The 20,460-nt window shown below is 40.7% G+C and overlaps 1 protein-coding gene across 3 annotated transcripts in view; it reads left to right on the top strand.

Moving 5' to 3' along the window:
• Positions 1–20,460, top strand: part of adamts18 (ADAM metallopeptidase with thrombospondin type 1 motif, 18) — a 172,340-nt gene that overhangs the window by 73,883 nt on the left and 77,997 nt on the right. For all 3 annotated transcript variants that reach the window (XM_057843203.1, XM_057843192.1, XM_057843214.1), the window contains one exon: positions 18,724–18,896. In XM_057843203.1, coding sequence (XP_057699186.1) covers positions 18,724–18,896 — 173 coding nt within the window. The remainder of the gene's footprint in view (positions 1–18,723; positions 18,897–20,460) is intronic.

Genomic DNA, 20,460 nt, shown 5'->3' with positions numbered 1-20,460 from the left:
AGGTTCCCACAAGGTGCATGTCCACTATGAGAGCGATAATCTAAAAAGAAAAATCCAGAAATCACAATGTATGATTTTTATCTATTTATTTGTGTGATACAGCTACAAATAAGTGTTTGAACACCTGAAACAAACGAATGTTAATATTTGGTACATTAGCTTTTGTTTGCAATCACAGATGCCAAACGTTTCCTGTAGTTTTTCACCAGGTTTGCACACACTGCAGAAGGGATCTTGGCCCACCCATCAGTCAGGTTTCTGGGCTGTCGCAGAGAAACACAGAGTTTGAGCGCCCTCCAAAGGTTTTTTTCTATTGGGTTTAGGTCTGGAGACTGGCTAGGCTATGCTAAAACCTTGTTATGCTTCTTACAGAGCCACTCCTTGGTTTTTCTGGCTGTGTGCTTCGGGTCATTGTCATGTTGGATGACCCAGACATGACCCATCTTCAATGCTCTGACTGAATGAAGGAAGGAGGTTGTTCCCCAAAATCTCACAATACAGGGCCCCAGTCATGCTCTCTTTAATATAGTGCACTTGTCCTGTCCCATGCGCGGAAAAACACCCTCTAATGCATGATGCTACCACCCCCATGCTTCACAGTAGGGATGGTGTTCTTGAAATAGTACTCATCATTCTTCTTCCTCCAAACACGGTTAGTGGAATAATGATCAAATAGTTCTATTTTACTCTCATCTGACCACAAAACGTGCTCCCATGAGTCCTCTGCATCATTCAAATGGTCATAGGCAAACTTAAGACGGGCCTTGACATGTGCTGGTTTAAGCAGGGGAAACTTTCTTGCCATGCATGATTTCAAACCATGATGTCTTTGTGTGTTACCAACAGTAACCTTGGAAATGGTGGTCCCAGCTATTTTCAGGTCATTGAAAACTCCTGTCGTGTAGTTCTGGGCTGATTCCTCACCTTTTTTTAGGATCACTGGGGCCCCTACGAGGTGACATCTTACATGGAGCTCCATTCCGATTGAGATTGACCGTCATGTTTAGCGTCTTCCTTTTTCTATTGATTGCTCCAACAGTGGACCTTTCTTACCAAGCTGCTTTACAATTGCTCTGTAGCCCTTTCCAGCCTTGTGGAGGTGAACAATTTTGTCTCTGAAATTTCCGATTCTTTTATCAGATTCTTTTGCCATTTTAACAACCTTAATGGTTGATTCACAACATTAAATTAACTGAATGTAGTTTAAAGCTGCTGATACAGAATGGGACTTGAGTATTTTATTTACTGTTTTGAATTGTTAACTTGATACTGAAATAGTAGTTTATTTAAGCCTGAGAGGATTTTTGTACAATATTGTAACTAATGTACAAAACATTAAAAGTAGCTAATAGCTGGAGGGGGGGGGGGGGGGGTTACATGCATCATTAATCGATTTATAATCGAATCGTAGCCTCTGGATCGTAATCGAATCATTAGGTGCCCCAAGATTCCCACCTCTACTTTGGACAGCTCTTTGGTCTTGACCATATTACAAGTTTGAGTCTAACTAATTTTATGGGGTGGACAGGTGCCTTTTATGCTGCCATCGAACTTAAACAAGTGCATCTGATTCAGGATAATAAATGAAGGGGAGATGGACTTTTAATAGGCGGACTAACAGGTCTTTCAGGGTCAGAATTCTATCTGATAGACAGGTGTTCAAATACTTATTTGCAGCTGTATCACACAAATAACTTAAAAATCATGCATTTTCTTTTTAGATTCTCTCTCTCACGGTGGACATGCACCTACGATGAATAGTTCAGACCCCTCCATGATTACTAAGTGGGAGAACTTGCAAAATAGCAGAGGAGAACTTGCAAAAAAGCAGGGTGTTCAAATACTTATTTTCTCTACTGTACAATGGTTGATAATATCGCCTCAGCCACAGTCTAATTTATTCAGCCCCATTTTGGTAGGCACTAAACATAGTCCTTGGGACTAGTCTGCCCTGAAAAAGACACTTCCTTTATGGAATGATGGATTCTTGACATAGTGATATACAGTTTACCCTATCCAAATTGTATGTTGCTAAATGAAACTGGCTTTAGGATGCGATATAATAATCATCTTCTTTCGTAAAAGGCCCAAAATGTTCCTTCAATTACGTATTCAAACCAAAATTGGAGCATTCCTGTTTGCCTTTCAGCACAGTTCCTGGTTATTTTCTGGTGAAGCATGATAAACATGCCTTTCAAAATGCATGTTTCACGTAACTGTTTTGGGGGTTAAAAACTCAAAAAGAAAGTCTACTGGATGCTATCAAGCCAATTTTGGCGAGTCACGCCTTCCCTTTTATACGTGTGATTCAGTCCATGGTGGACAACCATGGGGGACCAATAGATGGTGGAACTAATTGCTGGAGTTTGGCTCATTGGACTTTTGGCCGATGAACATGAAGCAACAGTCAAGACAAATTTTATGGCCGGCAGCACCTTTCATATTTTTTTTTCCAGCATTTGTGTTTTGTCAAGCAAAATCAATTTTTAGTTAAATTGAAATGGAAGGCGTGTGTAATGAATGTTATGAATCGTTAGTAATTTTATATTTGCACATGAGGCTCACAATTCTGAAGTTGTGGCTTAAAATCTATGCTCTGGTCATCTAATACGGTGCTTGCATTTTTTCTGGGTCATTTGTTGTCCTTCCATGTCCCAAAAAGATCTGTTCATTAGACTCAAAATTGTCCACATGTGTGACTGTTATATGTGCCATTTATATGATGAAATAAACTAAATTTTGTTGAAGCAAATTGTCCTAGGTTATTTTAAACTACTATTCTGAGTAATTGTAAATCTATTAGGGCTGTCAAAATTATGGCGTTAACGCCCGGTAATTAATTTTTTAAATTAATCACGTTAAAATGTTTGACGCAATTAACGCACATGTCCCGCTCAGACAGTATTCTACCTTTTGGTAAGTTTTACAGCAAGGCTTTTTGTGCTGTCTAACAGCGAACTCTTGTGGTCGCTTTGCGACATCGTTTATTGTTGTCTTGCCAGTTCAATATGGCTGTACGACGTCTCGGGCTGACGCCTACGTTGTAATGTTGTGCTTATATGATCCTTGGACAAGATTTGTCCGTAAGTATGGTTGTTGTCAATAATGTACATATTATGTTAGTAAGCGAAATGTTATATTTTTTGTATGAGATGCTTTTTGTTTGTTTTGTGAACCTGTATAGCGTGCTAAGCTAACGTTGTTGCTAATGGAATGCTTGTGTACTTTTTTTTTGTAGTTTTACGACGGTCTAAAGAGGACAATGGTTTGAGGCCATTTTATTAATAAATCCGAATAAAAAAGAAAGAAGCCTGATTATTATGGCGTCGTTCACTAGCTGTCTAGCTTTGGAAAAAGTAGACACTTCGGAGTGAGGACAGCATAGAGAGATTTAAATGACAGTAGAGTGAAATGCCCACTACAGTCCTTATGTACCGTATGTTGAATGTATATATCCATCTTGTGTCTTATCTTTCCATTCCAACAATTTATTTTACAGAATATATATATAATTTACAGAAAAATATGGCATATTTTATAAATGGTTTGAATTGCGATTAATTGCGATTAATTAATTTTTAAACTGTAATTAACTCGATTAAAAATTTTAATCGTTTGACAGCCCTAAAATCTAGACTTACCTATAAATAAAACTGCCTGTGTTTGTGTGTGTGTGTTCATTCCCTAGGAACTATGAAACGGCAGGGTAGATTTCGACGAAACTTTACACAGTTGTACTTTGTTTCTGGGAATGATTTTAGATTGGTTTGATCTCTGTGGGCCTCCATTTAGTGCTGAAAATTAATTCAAAACTCCCAAATTTAGCATAGAAAATCTCTGATTGTGTCAATATAGGGAAAAAATGGTGTAGTTGGTACTTGCCTTTTTAGCCCAGTGGCGTCGAAGCATTTTTTTTTTGTACCCTCAACAGTCGATAAAGCCTTTCATTTGTGGTCCAACCTGGGTCTTACACGTTTAAATGACCTTTTTGTGGATGATATTTTTGCCTCTTTCGCACTGCTAGTCCAAAGATTTAATATTCCTAACTCACATCATTTTAGATATCTGCCACTTAGAAGCTTTGTTAAGAGTGTCATACCACTTTTCCCAAATAAACCTCCTACAACTGTTTTAGATGATAAAATGTCTTTAGATCCGACAGAGAAAGGGGGAATCAAGCGTATTCTTGATCTAATTTCTCATATGGTAGCTCCGTCCTTATCCAGAATCAAAGACCTGTGGGCACGGGATTTTCAAGCACCAATTGGAGATGCACTATGATCTAAGGTTTTGGGTAGGGTACATAATTCATCTATGTGCGCCCGTCACGCTCTGATTCAATTTAAGGTAGTACATTGGGTACACTATTCTAAGGTAAGATTGTCCGGAATCTTTCCAGAAATCAGCCCTTTATGTGATAGGTGTAAGCTGGCGAATGCAACACTGATCCATATGTTTTGGTTATGTCCGAGTTTAGAAACATTTTGGAAGGGTATTTTTGAAGCCCTCTCCCTAGTGTTAGGGGTCGGAATCACTCCTGATCCTTTAATATCAATATTTGGAGTTTACCGGAGGGTCTGTGGCTGCCTACTTGGGGGTTTAGGGTTATTGCTTTTACCCCCCCTTTTGGCGTGATGTTTGGTTCTTCTGAGGTGGAAGGAGGCTGCCCCACCCACAACTTTGCATTGGATAAGGTATGTGATGATGAACCTCAGGCTCGAGAAAATCAGATATATTCTTCGCGGTTCTGAAAAGAAATTTTATAGTACATGGGGACCTTATTTTTCATACTTTGACAACACTGCCACACACGTGCAGGAATGACATATGCACTGTCATACTGTTAATTTAGCTATTGGGGATGGGCAACGGTATGGTGACTTTCCATGCTGCTCCTACTTGTTGGGACATCTGACTATTCTATTCTGATACTGTAACCATTATGTATTGGGAGTGATGGCACTGAAGAACTTTCTATGGCTCTATGGACATTAGACTTAGACTTCACGGTTGGTTGTGTTGAACAGCTTAGAGTGAAACATTTTTTTGTTGGTTTTTGTTTAGTTTGGGGAGGGGGTTTGTTCTGTATCTTTGTGAAACCAATAAAAAGAAATTTGAAAGAAAGAAAATCTCTGATTGTGGAGTCGACAGCACCGTCTTTTGGACAAAAGAAGCATCTCTTGCGATTACAATGTCGCAGTCGGCTTTCAAACTTTACGGTTTCATGTACAAATTTAAATGTGCTGTGACAATAGGTTGTGGCTTTGAGTACTCCACAACAAGATGCTGGATTTTTAAAAAATGTACAATTTTCCGGAATATTACTAAGGGATTCATTTCGGCTGGATATACATACTGTAGCGACTGTTATTATGTGTTACGCCCGCAATGGTTCATGGGTAGTTGTGGCAACCATGACTGAGAGTGGAGGTTGCTTTTGTTATGTTTTGGTGTTTTATGTTCAATAAATGCGCTGTCTCTTGAGGTCATGTAGTTTATGGTGCGCACGCGCAGCATCTGTGAAACATAAAGACTGTCTCTCTCATTCTTCTCCATGTCGCTTTCCACAATACTGTACACAGTGATGGAAAAGCAGTTGCGCTTTAACCTTTTTATGGTGTCCTTTTACTCTTACTGCATTACAGCTGCATCTCTAGGGAAAGTATGTTTTATCTGCCATTAAGTTGTATTGCGTTTACATTACACAACATCGAACAATGCCTGGCCATACTGCTAGTCATTTATAAGTGAGACAGCAGCTGCAGTTAATCTGAAAACCTTGTGCACTACATTCCATCACCATTTTCCTTGAACAATTTCTCCTCTACAAACAAGAAAGACAACCGTTGATAGTTTATAGATAGTAGATTGTTTAGGTGACGGATCGCTAGCTAGCTAGCACGCTAATTAAAGAGATACTTTAACTAGATCAAAAAGTAGCTTTGAGGTAGAATTTAAAAAATGTAAATCTATTCTAAACAAAAAGAAACACAAACAAAACAAAACAAAAAAAAACACATTTTGACAGAAAAACAAAAAGAGCACAACAGCATCTTAAAAGCCTGACAGTGCTAATTAACAGCTTTTCCAGCACATCATCCTGGCTTTACAAAGTTTTCACAATTCGTCCTCCCCCCTACAAACACATAACGAGGTCGGTTTAAATATTTGGACCGTTCGCTTCACTGCAATCATCAGATCTTACTTAACAGCCAGGCAGACACGGACGCAGCCAGTCCGTCTCCTAATCCCTCCCGCCAGGGGATCAAAGTTGTTTTCTGCTCATATGATACACGTTACGCATACGCCACGTTCGGCAGAGCAAGAAGGGCCTGCGGAGGAGGTCCTTTGCAAGCAGGTTAGCTGTCTAGTTCGTTTATCATTGCTGCAGCAATGAGAGAGGCGCTTTTGCAACTGCTGTGACTCTGAGTTATAGGGTCAGTGGGATATGGGGAGGGAAAGGTATCTAGACCTTAAAGGAGACATAGTATAGATTTTTTCAATCGTTGGAGTAGTAGTTGGGCAGGCACTCTAAAAACGTCACTTTTATTTAATATGCTACCTTTTAAGATGTGATAGTCAGCGTCTATATTGGATGTCATTTGTGCTGAACCTCAAAGGTTTATCTCAGTAGTACATAAGTGAATCATCATGCAGTGGCGAACTCGTTCAACTGTGTGCATGTGTTTGAGTGTACCACTGTTAATCTCACTGATTAATTTGGCAGGGGCCCTCTCTTCCTAATCGGACCAAAACCACATGGATTAGCCTAGATCTATCTGCCTGTTGCTAATGTCATTCACACCCTACAAAATGTTCCAAATTGACAGTTGTGCATGTCCTACCAAAATGACATTCACACCAACTCAAAGAATGCACGTTAGGATTTGGTCCTCCATATTGGCCATTGCTGTTAATTTGAGCATGAAGGGGTTTTGGGTGACCTGTACATGGTTTAGTCAAGCTCTCAGCGAAATGGCCACCATAAACATCTGTCAGTGGTGTTGCTCGGGTCTGTTTGGGGTCCAAGCAATAAATCCCTGGGGCCCCCATGCCACCCTTGCACGCTGCAAAATTGTGGGTTTTGCTCACATAAATGTACAATAAATAAATAAACACATCAAAAGAAAAATAAAGTTGGCAGACCAGATACAGCAGGGGTCAGCAACCCTGGTCCTCAAGTGCCACTATCCAGCTTGCTTTCCATGTCTCCCTCCTTTGACACACCTGAATCAAATGATCAGCTCATCAGCAAGCTCTGCAGGAGCCTGATAATGATCATGATTATTTGATTCAGGTGTGTTAAAGGAGGGTGACATGGAAAACAAGCTGGAAAGTGGCACTCGAGGACACGGGTTGCTGACCCCTGAGATACAGTATATATAAAACATTTTAATAGAAAACTTTTAATAATACAAATAAATAACGTCAAATAAAACTAGAAAGTGCAATTACTGGACAAATTACGATGGTGGCTTTGCTGTAATGGTTGGTATATTGCCAGGGTCCTCAATTAGCGGTCTGCGGTCTACGACCGGACCACTGCACACCTCTGCGGACCCAGAGCAAATGGCAAAAAAAAAAAAAAACGCAAAAAAAAACACCAACTTTTTTTTACATATATTATTTGTATGAATCGCCGATCTATCACTATGCGCTACTATTCTATCGCTAAATTCTGTTTCATTTTTAGTCAAATATCTTCCATGTTCCCACTTCTGTTGTCATCTCTATGACAACGATGCTCTGATTGGCTGAGAGAGCCTGTGTGCTGCGAGCTAGAGTGGACGGACCGCAGCAGTATGAAACACGAGTCACAGCTGGCACTTTGCAATCTGTTTGTTTACACTTGACCGACAATAATAAATGGACCCATGCTTTTATGACAAAAACAATTGTGGACCTTCAAAATTTGTATTTGAGGACCCCTGGTATATTGGGTCACTTCCTGTTTATTTTGAGCCATTTCGAGTTTACTTCCAGTTGATGTTGGGGGCATTTTGTGTTCACTTCCTGTTCATATTGGGTCACTTCCTGTTGATTTTGAGGAATTTGCTATATCTCCCATATTAATGATACCATCAGATCGGCCTACTTTCACCTTCACAATTTTTCTCGCTTCCTCCCTTCTGTCACCCGCCATACTGCCTCCACTTTTGTCTTTAGTCTAGTCACTTCCCGGCTCGATTACTGTAACTCATTGCTCTTCGGTCTCCCAAATAAGTCCCTCCAAAAAACTGCAGCTCCTCCAAAATTCAGCAGCACGGCTCATCACTCCGACCCCAACCGCACACCACATCACCCCCATCCTTCGTCAACTTCACTGGCTCCCAGTAAAACTAAGAATAAATTACAAGATCCTTTTCAATACCTTTAAAGCACTCCATGGCCTGGCACCTCCCTACCAATGGAATCTCCTCTGTATTAACTGTCCCCCCCGTTCACTTCGCTCTTCCTCTTTCCTTCACCTGTGTCTGTCTCGCCACCTTAGGTTCCAGAGCTTTTCGTCACTGTGCCCCCCTGCTCTGGAAGTCCCTACCCCTCGATCTTCGCAATGTATCTATCCTCTCACTTTTCAAATCCAGACTTAAAACACACATTTTCACACTTTCTTACCCACCATAATCCTTTTCTCGGTTTTATCCTGACCTGTTAAACTCTTTATTTACTCTCATCCTGCTTTTAATTTAATTTTATGATTGTTTTGTTATTCCTTTTGAGCTATTGTGTTCCGATCTTTCTTGTAAAGTGTCTTTGCGTGTCTTGAAAAGCACTGTAGAAATAAAATGTATTATTATTATTATTACTTTTGGTTGATTGAGGGGCATTTCAGGTTCACTTCCTGTTCATATTGGGTCACTTCCTGTTGATTTTGAGGCATCTCAGGGTCACTTCCTGTTGAATTTGAGGCATTCCAGAGTCAATTTCTGTAGATATCGGGGCACATTCTGTTGATTTTGGGGCATTTCAGGCTCACTTCCTGTTCATATTGGGTCACTTCCTGTTGATTTGGGCTCATTTGTGGCATGTGATGGAGACCCACAAGAGAGGTTTGGTACTGTTTCCATTTCAAATGGCCAGTCATTGTCATTATTGTGGAGTACATTTTGGCAAACGGGAGACCATTTATTGGCCGGGGCCTGAAGCAATTGCCTGACTTACCTGTCTGCTAACCCTGCCTCTGGCAACTGGTATAACATATATATATACCCTGAAAATCTTAACAAAAATTAAATTTGGACTTTGTTTCAATTCCAACATCAAAGCCAAGTGTCTGTTTCTTCGTCCGTGAAAAAAAAAAAAAAAACAAGAACGAGAATGTGTCTTACAACATTTTTATTTGCAGGTGATAACGGACCTCAATTGGTTCAGTGATCAGCACAGTCTTTGCCAAATCTGCTTGATTATCATGTGTTCTTAGTCATATAAAAGGTTCTCATCCCCATCGACTCTCTCGTGAAATACCTTTGAACTTGACCTCAGGTGCACTTTCGCCTCAGTGCCGTGGCCAGAGTCATCCTCATCAAATGTCTTCTTCAAGGGGGCTTGGCAGATTAAAGCCCTTGTAGTAGCTGCTCTAAAGGCGAAAAATGAATTTTCATGCTTTACCACGTCTTCCACCTGCTTCCTCACTTTGTCATCCCCTCCCCCCCTTAGACCACCTGCCAGATCAAACACGGTCCGCCTTAATCCTCGTCAACAAGCCTTGGAGATTAGGGTCAAAATCTTGACCTGGTTTTGACGGTGCACATTTTGTCACACGCTCGATGTAAAGATGGAATGTAAAGGCTGAGTGGTGCTCAATTTGGACCCTGTGTGTAAGAACCCCAGACTCTCTATCGCAGCGGAAGGTCCTTTAGGTTGTTGCCGGACTAACTTAATAGGTGTTTCGTACTTGAGTGTGGAACTATTGATGGTTTTTGGTTTGGCCGTGGTTCTAGAACAAAAACACAACAAACTCCGGTACAACCTAAAATGATCACATCTGTTGGCCGTGGTTTAGTCTTTGAGACTGGTGGGGACAGCACTGGGTCCAGGGGCATTGGTGGTTTCCCCTTAAGGACTTGTTATGCTTCTGCGATCTGCCGTTGATGGCGTACCCTATGCAGTAGCCTGACGTGCATCCGCTCAAAATCCTGACTACGCGTTGCGGTGACGGGTTGCCTGCATGTTGTGTGTTTGCTGGTGTGATATTAAAGGTTGAATTTTGCAAAGATGATTGTCAAATCTGCTAGCTGACATCAGAAAATATCCAAAGTGCATCTCTTCATCCATGCCCTTCATTGGGTGAACAAATGTGGCAAATTCACCCGTTTTTTGCCTCGACTGGTTCAGTGGTCGGACAGACCACCTCCACAAATGTTTCTGCGTCTCCTACATTTACACATTTGGTGCAAAAGCAATTCTTTTTCGATTTCGATGAGCTCTGACTCAAGAAATAGCTGCTCTGTCTCTGACATTAAAGAAACCAAGGAGTGCTATGGTGAAGCCCAGCAGAAGCTCACGAAACCACACAAAGATAAGGATACACCCCCCTAGTGACTGAGCGCAGGGTTCCTACAGGTTTCTTCGTTAAATTTAAGACTTTTTAAGACCTAATTAAGACCATTTTAAAAACTTAATACCTATTCCATAGCCATATTGACAAAGAAAAACAAAATCTGTGAATTTGTGTAAATTTATTTTTTGAAAGTGGAAATGTGGGATGTGTGCAGGATGTAAGAATGCAGCGTATTGAATAGGCTACTCATGCGTCACCACCAGAGCACAGACACAGAGCACAGGCCAAGTAGAGGCGTTCTAGTCAGCATTAGCATTTAGCATGGCGAGCGTCATCTTAAACTCTCAGGCAACCACAACACCTCGGCCTTAATGGTTGCTGTGGACCCAAACGATATGTGTAGATCTATGTTTGCAAATCCACTAGCATTCGTAGCTGGGCTGGGATGCAGGGGGGCTGCAGCACTAGCAGCTAGCTGGCTATTGTTAGCTGGAGGGAGTTTGTTTCTTCCCTCTCATGGATGCTATAGACCCCAATCACCAACGTCACAAAATCACGTGATCGCTGTATTGTGCCGCCATGTTGTCCGTCATTTTGTGTCCGTATTGTCAATGATCGTAGTTCCTAAAGGTGGATTCACTTGCAAATTATGGAATCCCCAGTGCTTTCACTGTAAACTCATTGGATGAGTTGCATAAAAGCCGTTATTTGGAAAAGCTTCAGTCGATCCAGTCGCCAGATCCATATTTGATGCCCAAACCGATGTTTCCTCCCGTCCGGTCCCGTCGCGTGCGTCAGAGCTCGTCCTGATACCACAAAATTTCCAATCATACTCCAGTTTATGTCACAATGAGGAGTCGGGTACCCAAAATCGGCACCGGCCTGAATATAAACCGACATTTGGGCAGCTGAGCATCACCGTTGTCACGATTGTAAAATGAAACTTGATCGACAACGGGCCGGTGTGTGCCGAAAAATAGCAGCCCCGTGTGAAATGTGCCCCCTGACGGGAGCACTTATTTATAACGCTTTATTGACGTGAACACATCAAATGTTTTCATGGACGCACTACAGTAATGGTTTTACGACTGTAAGATCAGTTTTAAATAATTAAATTACACAAAATATTTGTACTGTATAAAGATGGCCTGATCGATCGGCATCCGATCACGTCATTTTCAAAGTATCAGAATCGGCAAAAAAATATCGGACATGCCTTTTTATATATATATATATATATATATATATATATATATATTTTTTTTTTTATTTAAATCGTTTTCTAATTGTATATAACGTTACAGACAAAATGTCTTACACTCATCCAGAGTAGTTTTGGCTTAAAGTAGGGCAATCGAATTTATTGCGTTAACGGCGGTAATTATTTTTTCTTAATTAATCACGTTTAATAATTAACGCATGCGCTGCACGACTCACTCACGCATTGTCGCCTTCAATCTATAAAGGTGCCGTTTTACCTATATATATATATATATATATATATATATATATATATATATATAGAACTAAACGCAGCGTATAATGAGTAGAGGGAATTTTGACAGCCTTTGGAGCCTTTTTTTCATTTGGCCAAAGCCTTACATTCCCTCTCTCAGCAATTTAAATTAACGTGGGAGGCAATGTTAGGAAGAAAGGTGGTAGTTGATCATAATCTTAACATGCTTTTTGCAACAATGACAATAAATATTCTGAATCTGAATCTGAAACCCTATGTTCTTTCCCAACGCAGAGAAGATATACCAATTGGTGCCCCTACGCACAATCATGGTTGCACTTCCCATCATGCATTTGGGTTGAATGGCTGCAGTATCATTTACTGAAATCCCAACATATACACTAGATGGCAATATTTAGTCACAATATACAAAGTCACATTTATTCATTAAAAATTACAAGTCTTTCTATCCGTGGATCCCTCTCACAGAGAGAATGTTAATAATGTAAATGCCATCTTGAGGATTTACTGTCATAATAAACAAATACAGTACTTATGTACTGTATGTTGAATGTATATATTCGAGTTTTATTCATTTTTTTCTTAATGCATTGCCAAAATGTATATGATCGGGAAAAATTATCGGGAATGATTGGAATTGAATCGGGAGCAAAAAAAAAAAGCAGTCGGATCAGGAAATATCTGGATCGGCAGATACTCAAACTAAAACGATCGGATCGGGAGCAAAAAAACATGATCGGAACAACCCTAGCTGTATTTTAGTAACAAAACTTGGACTGGGCCACATAACCATCTTTGAATGGAAATGTATTGGTCTACAGGTTTTCACGACCATATCCCAATGACAATCACACAGGTATGACATTTATTAGTTCAAGCAGAGTAAAATAATACATATTCATGGTACAAGAAAGTCATTTGCATGTGGGCGCTCCCGTCGGGGGGGCATTTCACGCAGGGCGGCTATTTTTCGGCACAACACCTGTTGTTGCGCTCACCTTCTTGCTGCGCGACCGTGGCGACGAGCTTCGTAGTCTCCATCTGATGATGTCTGCGATCGTGTTGTCGACAGCCGCTGTCTAACGGCTGTCGACACAAACGCATCATGGACCGAGATACACAAACCGTGCTGCTTTAGAGATTTGCCCTTTTAACAATGGGCACACAGCAACTACTAAAATGACCGTTTATCTTCTCTGTTACTGCAACCAACCGCCACACATGCCTTCACCATTTTGATTAATCAATGTTAACGATTGTCAGGAAGATTTTTGGATTTGTTTACTAGGCGGTGATTCCTTAGACAAGCAGAAAAACATGCAGTAATAGGAGGAATGTACGTAGCGGTAATATGTAAACACGATGAGCTGACGGACAATATGGCAGCGCCAGTCAGGGGGGCGGAGTTGTGACGTCACGTGATTGGGGTCTATATGCTTGGACGATTTAGCATCGGACTCTAGCGCCTTCATGCCTTTTGTACCCAGCTAAATCTTTTTTTTACATACGATGCAAAAAGCTTCAAACACACGGGTATCCACTGGTTTTAGCCAAAAGCTAAAAGGCTGGTTACTCAACGACGCGTCGAGGAATTTACATTTCCCCATCTCTTTGATAAGAAATGTATGGCTAGGTATAAAAAAATCTGTGTGCTATAGACTAGCATGACATTTTATCAGGACTCGCGCCGTGACACGGGATTCACGCGGGAATCCCCTGGACGGGATTTTGACCTGGGGCTATGTTACGTCCTATTTTTTCATATTATTTAGGCTACGTTATTTAATCAAAATGACAAATGACACTTTTGAGGAGGAATGAGACACAGAGAAGTTACATACGTCTTAAATTTTAAGTCCCAGATATGAAAATTCAATACTTTTTAAAGACTTTTAAAGGTATTATTTCCAAATTCATAAATTTAATGCTTTTAAGACCCCGCGGGAAGCCTGGAGCAGCACACTACAGCGCAATGCGGCACTTCTACGCAGAGCTTCAAATGCTTATCGATGGTGTCTGGTTGACACCGTAGCTACGCCGTCGGCCCGACGCGGAATCATAAACCATGCTTTAGGGTCTGCATGGTTCAGCTACTCTTGCAGATGCTGTGCCCACACCTCCTTTCAAGATTTCTGTACACCAAATTACTAATGTGCATGTAAAACAAGAGAGTGAACAACTCATGAATAGCTTCAGTTGCTTTAACATGAGTCTCTGATTCCTCAGCAAAAGAGGCATTTTCCACACTTTCACTTTTAGGTGATATTTCAGAGAGACAAAATCTAGGTTGAAGCTCTTTAAGACTATAAATTGAAGCTAAGATTTGTGTCCGTCCAGGCATGTATAATGACTTTCATGGCGGAGAGATGTCAGATATCAGATATTTCATTCAGTAGAATCCAAAATTTTGTTCATTGACACAGTCAACGCGGGAATTTGCAGATGCCATGCAACTTATTGTTTTGACTTGGCATTTTTTTCTTTTGTAGCTCAGGAACTTTATCATGTAAGGAGTGGTCTCCAAACTATTCCACATAGGGCCGCAGTGGGCGCAGGATTTCATTCCAACAAAACAAGACGAAACCTTTACACCAATCTGGTGTCTTACAAGTGTAATCAGTTGATTGCAGTCAAGTGCTGCTTGTTTTAGAAGAAACCTCATTGGTTAAACTGTCTGTGCTTGATCGTTTGGAACAAAAAACAACCAACAAAGCCCTTGATGACCGGTTTGGAGACCCCTGATGTAAAGAGTCAAATTCCACCTTCACAATCCCAAGGCATCCTTGCCTTTCTTTCAACTGTTCAACAGTCACCAACAAGCCTTTAGCTTTCTTGTTCCACTGAACAAACGGAAGATACAAACATACATTTGCTCAGTTGTTCATGTTTACAGTGGGGCAAATAAGTATTTAGTCAACCACTAATTGCGCAAGTACTCCCACTTGAAAATATTAAAGAGGGCTGTAATTGTCAACATGGGTAAACCTCAACCATGAGAGACAGAATGTGGGGAAAAAAAACAACAGAAAATCACATTGTTTGATTTGTAAAGAATTTATTTGCAAATCATGGTGCAAAATAAGTATCTGGTCAATACCACAAGTTCATCTCAATACTTTGTTATGTATCCTTTGTTGGCAATAACGGAGGCCAAACGTTTTTTTGTAACTTTTCACAAGCTTTTCACACACTGCTGCTGATATTTTGGCCCATTCCTCAATGCTGATATCCTCAAGAGCAGTGATGTTTTGGGGCTGTCGTTGAGCAACACGGACTTTCAACTCCCTCCACAGATTTTGTATGGGGTTGAGATCTGGAGACTTGCTAGGCCACTCCAGGACCTTGATATGCTTCTTACGAAGCCACCTCTTTGTTGCCCTGGCTGTGTGTTTGGGATCATTATCTTGCTGAAAGACCCAGCCACATCTCATCTTCAATGCCCTTGCTGATGGAAGGAGATTTTCACTCAAAATCTCTCGATACATGGCCCTATTCTTTCTTTCCTTTACACAGATCAGTCGTCCTGGTCCCTTTGCAGAAAAACAGCCCCAAGGCATGATGAGTCCTCTTCTGGATCATCCAAATGCTCTCTAGCGAACCGCAGACGAGCCTGGACGTTTACTGGCTTCAGCAGGGGGCACGTCTGGCAGTGCAGAACTTGAGTCCCTGGCGGTGCATTGTGTTACTGATGGTAGCCTTTGTTACTGTGGTCCCAGCTCTCTGTAGGTCATTCACTAGGTCCCCCCGTGTGGTTCTGGGATTTTTGCTCACCCTTCTGTTTATCATTTGGACACCACGGGGTAAGCCCTTGCATGGAGCCCCAGATCGAGGGAGATTATCAGTAGTCTTGTATATCTTCCATTTTCTAATAATTGCTCCCACAATTGATTTCTTTGCACCGAGCGTTTTACCTATTGCAGATTCAGTCTTCCCAGCCTGATGCAGGTCTACAATTTTGTCTCTGGTGTCCTTCGACAGCTCGTTGGCCTTGGCCATAGCGGAGTTTGGAGTGTGACTGACTGAGTTTGTGGACAGGTGTCTTTTATACTGATAATGAGTTAAAACAGGTGCCATTAATACAGGTAACAAGTGGAGCCTCGTTAGACCTCGTTAGAAGTTAGACTTCTTTGACAGCCAGAAATCTTGCTTGTTTGTAGGTGACCAAATACTTATTTTCCACTCTAATTTGAAATTTTTTAAAAATCCAACAATGTGATTTTCTGGGGGTTTTTTTTCTCCACATTCTGTCTCTCATGGTTGAGGTTTACCCATGTTGACAATTACAGGCCTCTCTAATCTTTTCAAAGTAGGGGAACTTGCACAATTGGTGGTTGACTAAATACTTATTTGCCCCTCTGTAACTTCCATTTGTTCAGTTCTTTAACTCAAAGTTCAAGATTAATCATCTGGATGTCCTTATTTTTTGGGCAAATTTGGCTTTTAATCAATCTGTTTTTGATGACATACCTTTGCAGATAATCACACAGTCTTCAAGATTTTCCATTAGATTACGTTTGCACTTCTTGCATATTCTCTCATACTTGGTCCTTCACTTGATATTTTATATCTTTACATAAAAGTCAGTCATATGTGAATGAATCAATGACAAAGGCTTTGATTTCTTAGGCAAAAAGCACATGAGCTTCTATAGTTATCAGCCCAGGAAAATTTCTCTAAACCTATCATTATGCATAACCTTTTAAAAAAAACAGCTATTTTTCATTCTTCTAAAAATGCTCCACAGGTTCTCAATAGTGTTGCGGTCATTGGATAATAGCGATTGCACTATGAGTTTTTGCACAACCTGAACCAAAGATGCGCTAAACGTCTGCGCCAGCGTAGGGTTACCGACGCAGAAAGGAGGCTACAACTCAAATCTAACAATCTGGCCCATGTTTCTTTCTAGAAATACATTGACGGTTAGGTGGTATTAAATGATCATGGGAGAAGGAAACAAGAAGAAAAACAACAATCCTTCAGTTAAAGTGGAATTCTGGGATGCAGAAAGCCCTCTAGTCGATTATGCTGCGCAGACTCCCACAATAAGCAGAAGACCATATGTGATCATCTAATAAGCTCAAGATTGTGAAGACGTATATTCCGACAACCTTCTTCTAACCCCAAATAGACGGCGTTTTAAACGCCATTCCATCACTCCTCCGTTAGATGGAATCCAGGATGGTATTGCTTCATTTCGTGCACACTCACTTGTTTCCTCGATATTCTTGTCCTCCCGTCGGGTTTCTGTTTCTAGTCAGCATTCTTCAGTACCTTCGCCAAGTTGAACAGCATTGCTGTTTTTATGAGATCAGTGGGATTCTTCCGGGTCCGCGCTAACCGTACTGTTTTTGGTAACTAGCGTAAATAGCTAAAGTCAATTTTCTCCGCTGGTGGTCGTGCCGGAATGCTTCAGTTTAAAAGCTGTGGGAAACACAAAGCAGGCTAAATGTTAACAGGCTTTCTTTCAAATGTAGATTGATGGGATAATGTAATGGCTTGTTACATTTTTATTCTATTTTCAAATTCTGCACCCAGCTTTCATTATTACGACAATCCCTGAAAAAAGTCTTGTCGCGTATCCATTTTGTGAAACAATTGCTAATAACCTGACTTTTTATTCTTCAATTGGTCTCAGAAGTGGCTCATATGAAGGCCAAGACCATCCCAAATGATGATGAATGTACAAAAATACATATTCGTTTCACTGAAAAAAGATTTATCATTTAATGAAGACATAAAGGTCAAATTTTGGCAAGAAAAAGTTTTGTCGCCTACAGAAAGTAGTGTGAAAATTGAACAAAAAATGTACTTCAAATACAAAAATATCTTACATAACATAAGTGAATTTAGTAGTGGTGCTGTGAGATCCAAATTTAATATTTTGTAAGATTTCCATGGGCTTGAAGGACTACATCCATGCTGTTTGGCAAGGATTCATACAATTTATTGATGAAGTCCTCAGGAACATCAAAGAAAGCAGTCTTGCATGCCTCCCAGAGTTAATCAACATTCTTGGGTTTCGTCTTCCATGCTTCCTCTTTCATCCAACCCCAGACATGCTCAATGATGTTCATGTCCTTTGACTGGGCTGGCCAGTGCTGGAAGATCTTGATCTTTTTCCACTGCAGCAGAGCTCCCCGAGACCTGGTCACCTGAAGTCCCTGTGTCAACCAGAACAGTCTGTCGAATTCTGTCTAAAAATGGCCTCCATGGTCGAATCAGTGCCCAGAAACCAGCATTAAACAAAAGACAATTAAAAAACGTGTGGCATTTGCCAAGGCCCACAGCCTGTCAAAAGGATGGACGTTGGAAAAGTGTCAAAAGGTGGATTTTTCCGATGAATCTTCTATTGAATTACAACACAGTCACCGCAAATATTGCAGGAGACCTACTGGAGCCTGCATGGCTCAGAGATTCACCCAGAAAACAGTGAAGTTTGGTGGTGGCAAAATCATGGTCAGGGGTTACATCAGTATGGGGGTGTGCGAGAGATCTGCAGGGTGGAAGGCAACATAAATAGTTTTTATTTTTTTATTAGTATTAGTATTTATTTTTGTGCATTCAACATCATTTTGGAGTGTATTAACTATATGAGCAATTTCTGAAACCAATTGAATAATTAAAAGTCAGGTTATTAGCAATCGTTTCTACAAAATGGATAAGCGCCAAGACTTTTGTCAGGGACTGTATATTGTTTTGTTGTAATATTCACTTATATTTGACAAATTTGTCTCGTGTCTTCCAGGCCACAGCATAATGGCAAATTCTGCTATGGCCCTAGCCGCCAAAACCAGCTGTGCAACACCCGCCCGTGCCCTCCCAACACTGTGGACTTCCGAATGCAGCAGTGCGCAGAGTACAACAGCAAACCCTTCAGGGGTTGGTACTACAAGTGGAAGCCGTACACAAAAGTGGATGGTAAAGTTGGAGACTTTTATTCAGAATATTTTACAGTGTAAGGCAGGGGTTGGCAGCCTTTAACGCGCATAGTCATTTAGGCCTGATTTTCATAGAAAAGACAACACTGGGAGCGGCACAGTGCCTATCCCAGGGGTCGGGAACTTTTTTGACTGAGTTTAAAAAAAACAACAAAAAACATATGCTTCAAAATGTGATTCCAGTAGCAAATCAATAAATAAATATACATATACAGTGGTACCTCTACATACGAATTCGTTCCAGGACCTTGTTTGTAAGTCGAAATGGTCGTATGTTGAGCATGATTTTCCCCACAAGAATACATTATAATTCCATTAATTCTTTCCGCAGCCCAAAAACCAACACTAAATCCTGAATAAATACTGCTGTTACTATTACAAATGACAATTATACATAGCTAAATAAATAAATTTCAAATAAAAATCAGAGTAATAATGCAGTATTATAATTTTAATAATAATTCCTGTAATAATGGAAAGAATCAGGTTCTAATGTGGCGGATGTGTTTTGCGTGCTGTGCCTGAATGCACCGCGTGACTGACGTGACAGTAAGATCGGTGCAGTAGAGATTTTAATGTTCTGTTGCCGTCAACTGTAGCGGACAGTAGGTGTCTTGAGTTGCACAAGTTCTGAAATAAATTGATAATAAAAAGTAAAAACCTCACAAAGCTGGCGATTTCTTTGGCAATTTTACCACAATAATAATTTCACCTTACTTACAGTGGGGCAAAATAAGTATTTAGTCAAATAAGTGTTTAGTCAACCACTAATTGTGCAAGTTCTCCCACTTGAAAATATTAGCGAGGCCTGTAATTGTCAACATGGGTAAACCTCAACCATGAGAGAAAGAATGTGGAAAAAAAAAACCCAGAAAATCACATTGTTTGATTTTTAAAGAATCTATTTGCAAATCATGGTGGAAAATAAGTATTTGGTCAATACCAAAAGTTCATCTCAATACTTTGTTATGTACACTTTGTTGGCAATAACAGAGGCCAAACGTTTTCTGTAACTCTTCACAAGCTCTTCACACACTGTTGCTGGTATTTTGGCCCATTCCTCCATGCAGATCTCCTCTAGAGCAGTGATGTTTTGGGGCTGTCGTTGGGCAACACAGACTTTCAACTCCCTCCACAGATTTTCCATGGGGTTGAGATCTGGAGACTGGCGAGGCCACTCCATGACCTTGTAATGCTTCTTACAAAGCCACTCCTTTGTTGCCCTGCCTGTGTGTTTGGGATCATTGTCATGCTGAAAGACCCAGCCACGTCTCATCTTCAATGCCCTTGCTGATGGAAGGAGATTTTCACTCAAAATCTCTTGATACATGGCCCCATTCATTCTTTCCTTTACACAGATCAGTCGTCCTGGTCCCTTTGCAGAAAAACAGCCCCAAAGCATGATGTTTCCACCCCCATGCTTCACGGTGTTCTTCGGATGCAATTCAGTATTGTTTCTCCTCTAAACACGAGAACCTGTGTTTCTACCAAAAAGTGGCGGCGCATTGTGTTACTGATACCGTTCTTGTTATCATTTTGACGCC

The sequence above is a fragment of the Corythoichthys intestinalis genome, chromosome 1 (genome assembly GCF_030265065.1).
Source record: "Corythoichthys intestinalis isolate RoL2023-P3 chromosome 1, ASM3026506v1, whole genome shotgun sequence".
In the NCBI taxonomy this organism is placed as follows: domain Eukaryota; kingdom Metazoa; phylum Chordata; class Actinopteri; order Syngnathiformes; family Syngnathidae; genus Corythoichthys; species Corythoichthys intestinalis.
The sequence above is the reverse complement of the archived record's forward strand: the minus strand, read 5'-3'. Positions and strand labels throughout refer to the sequence as shown.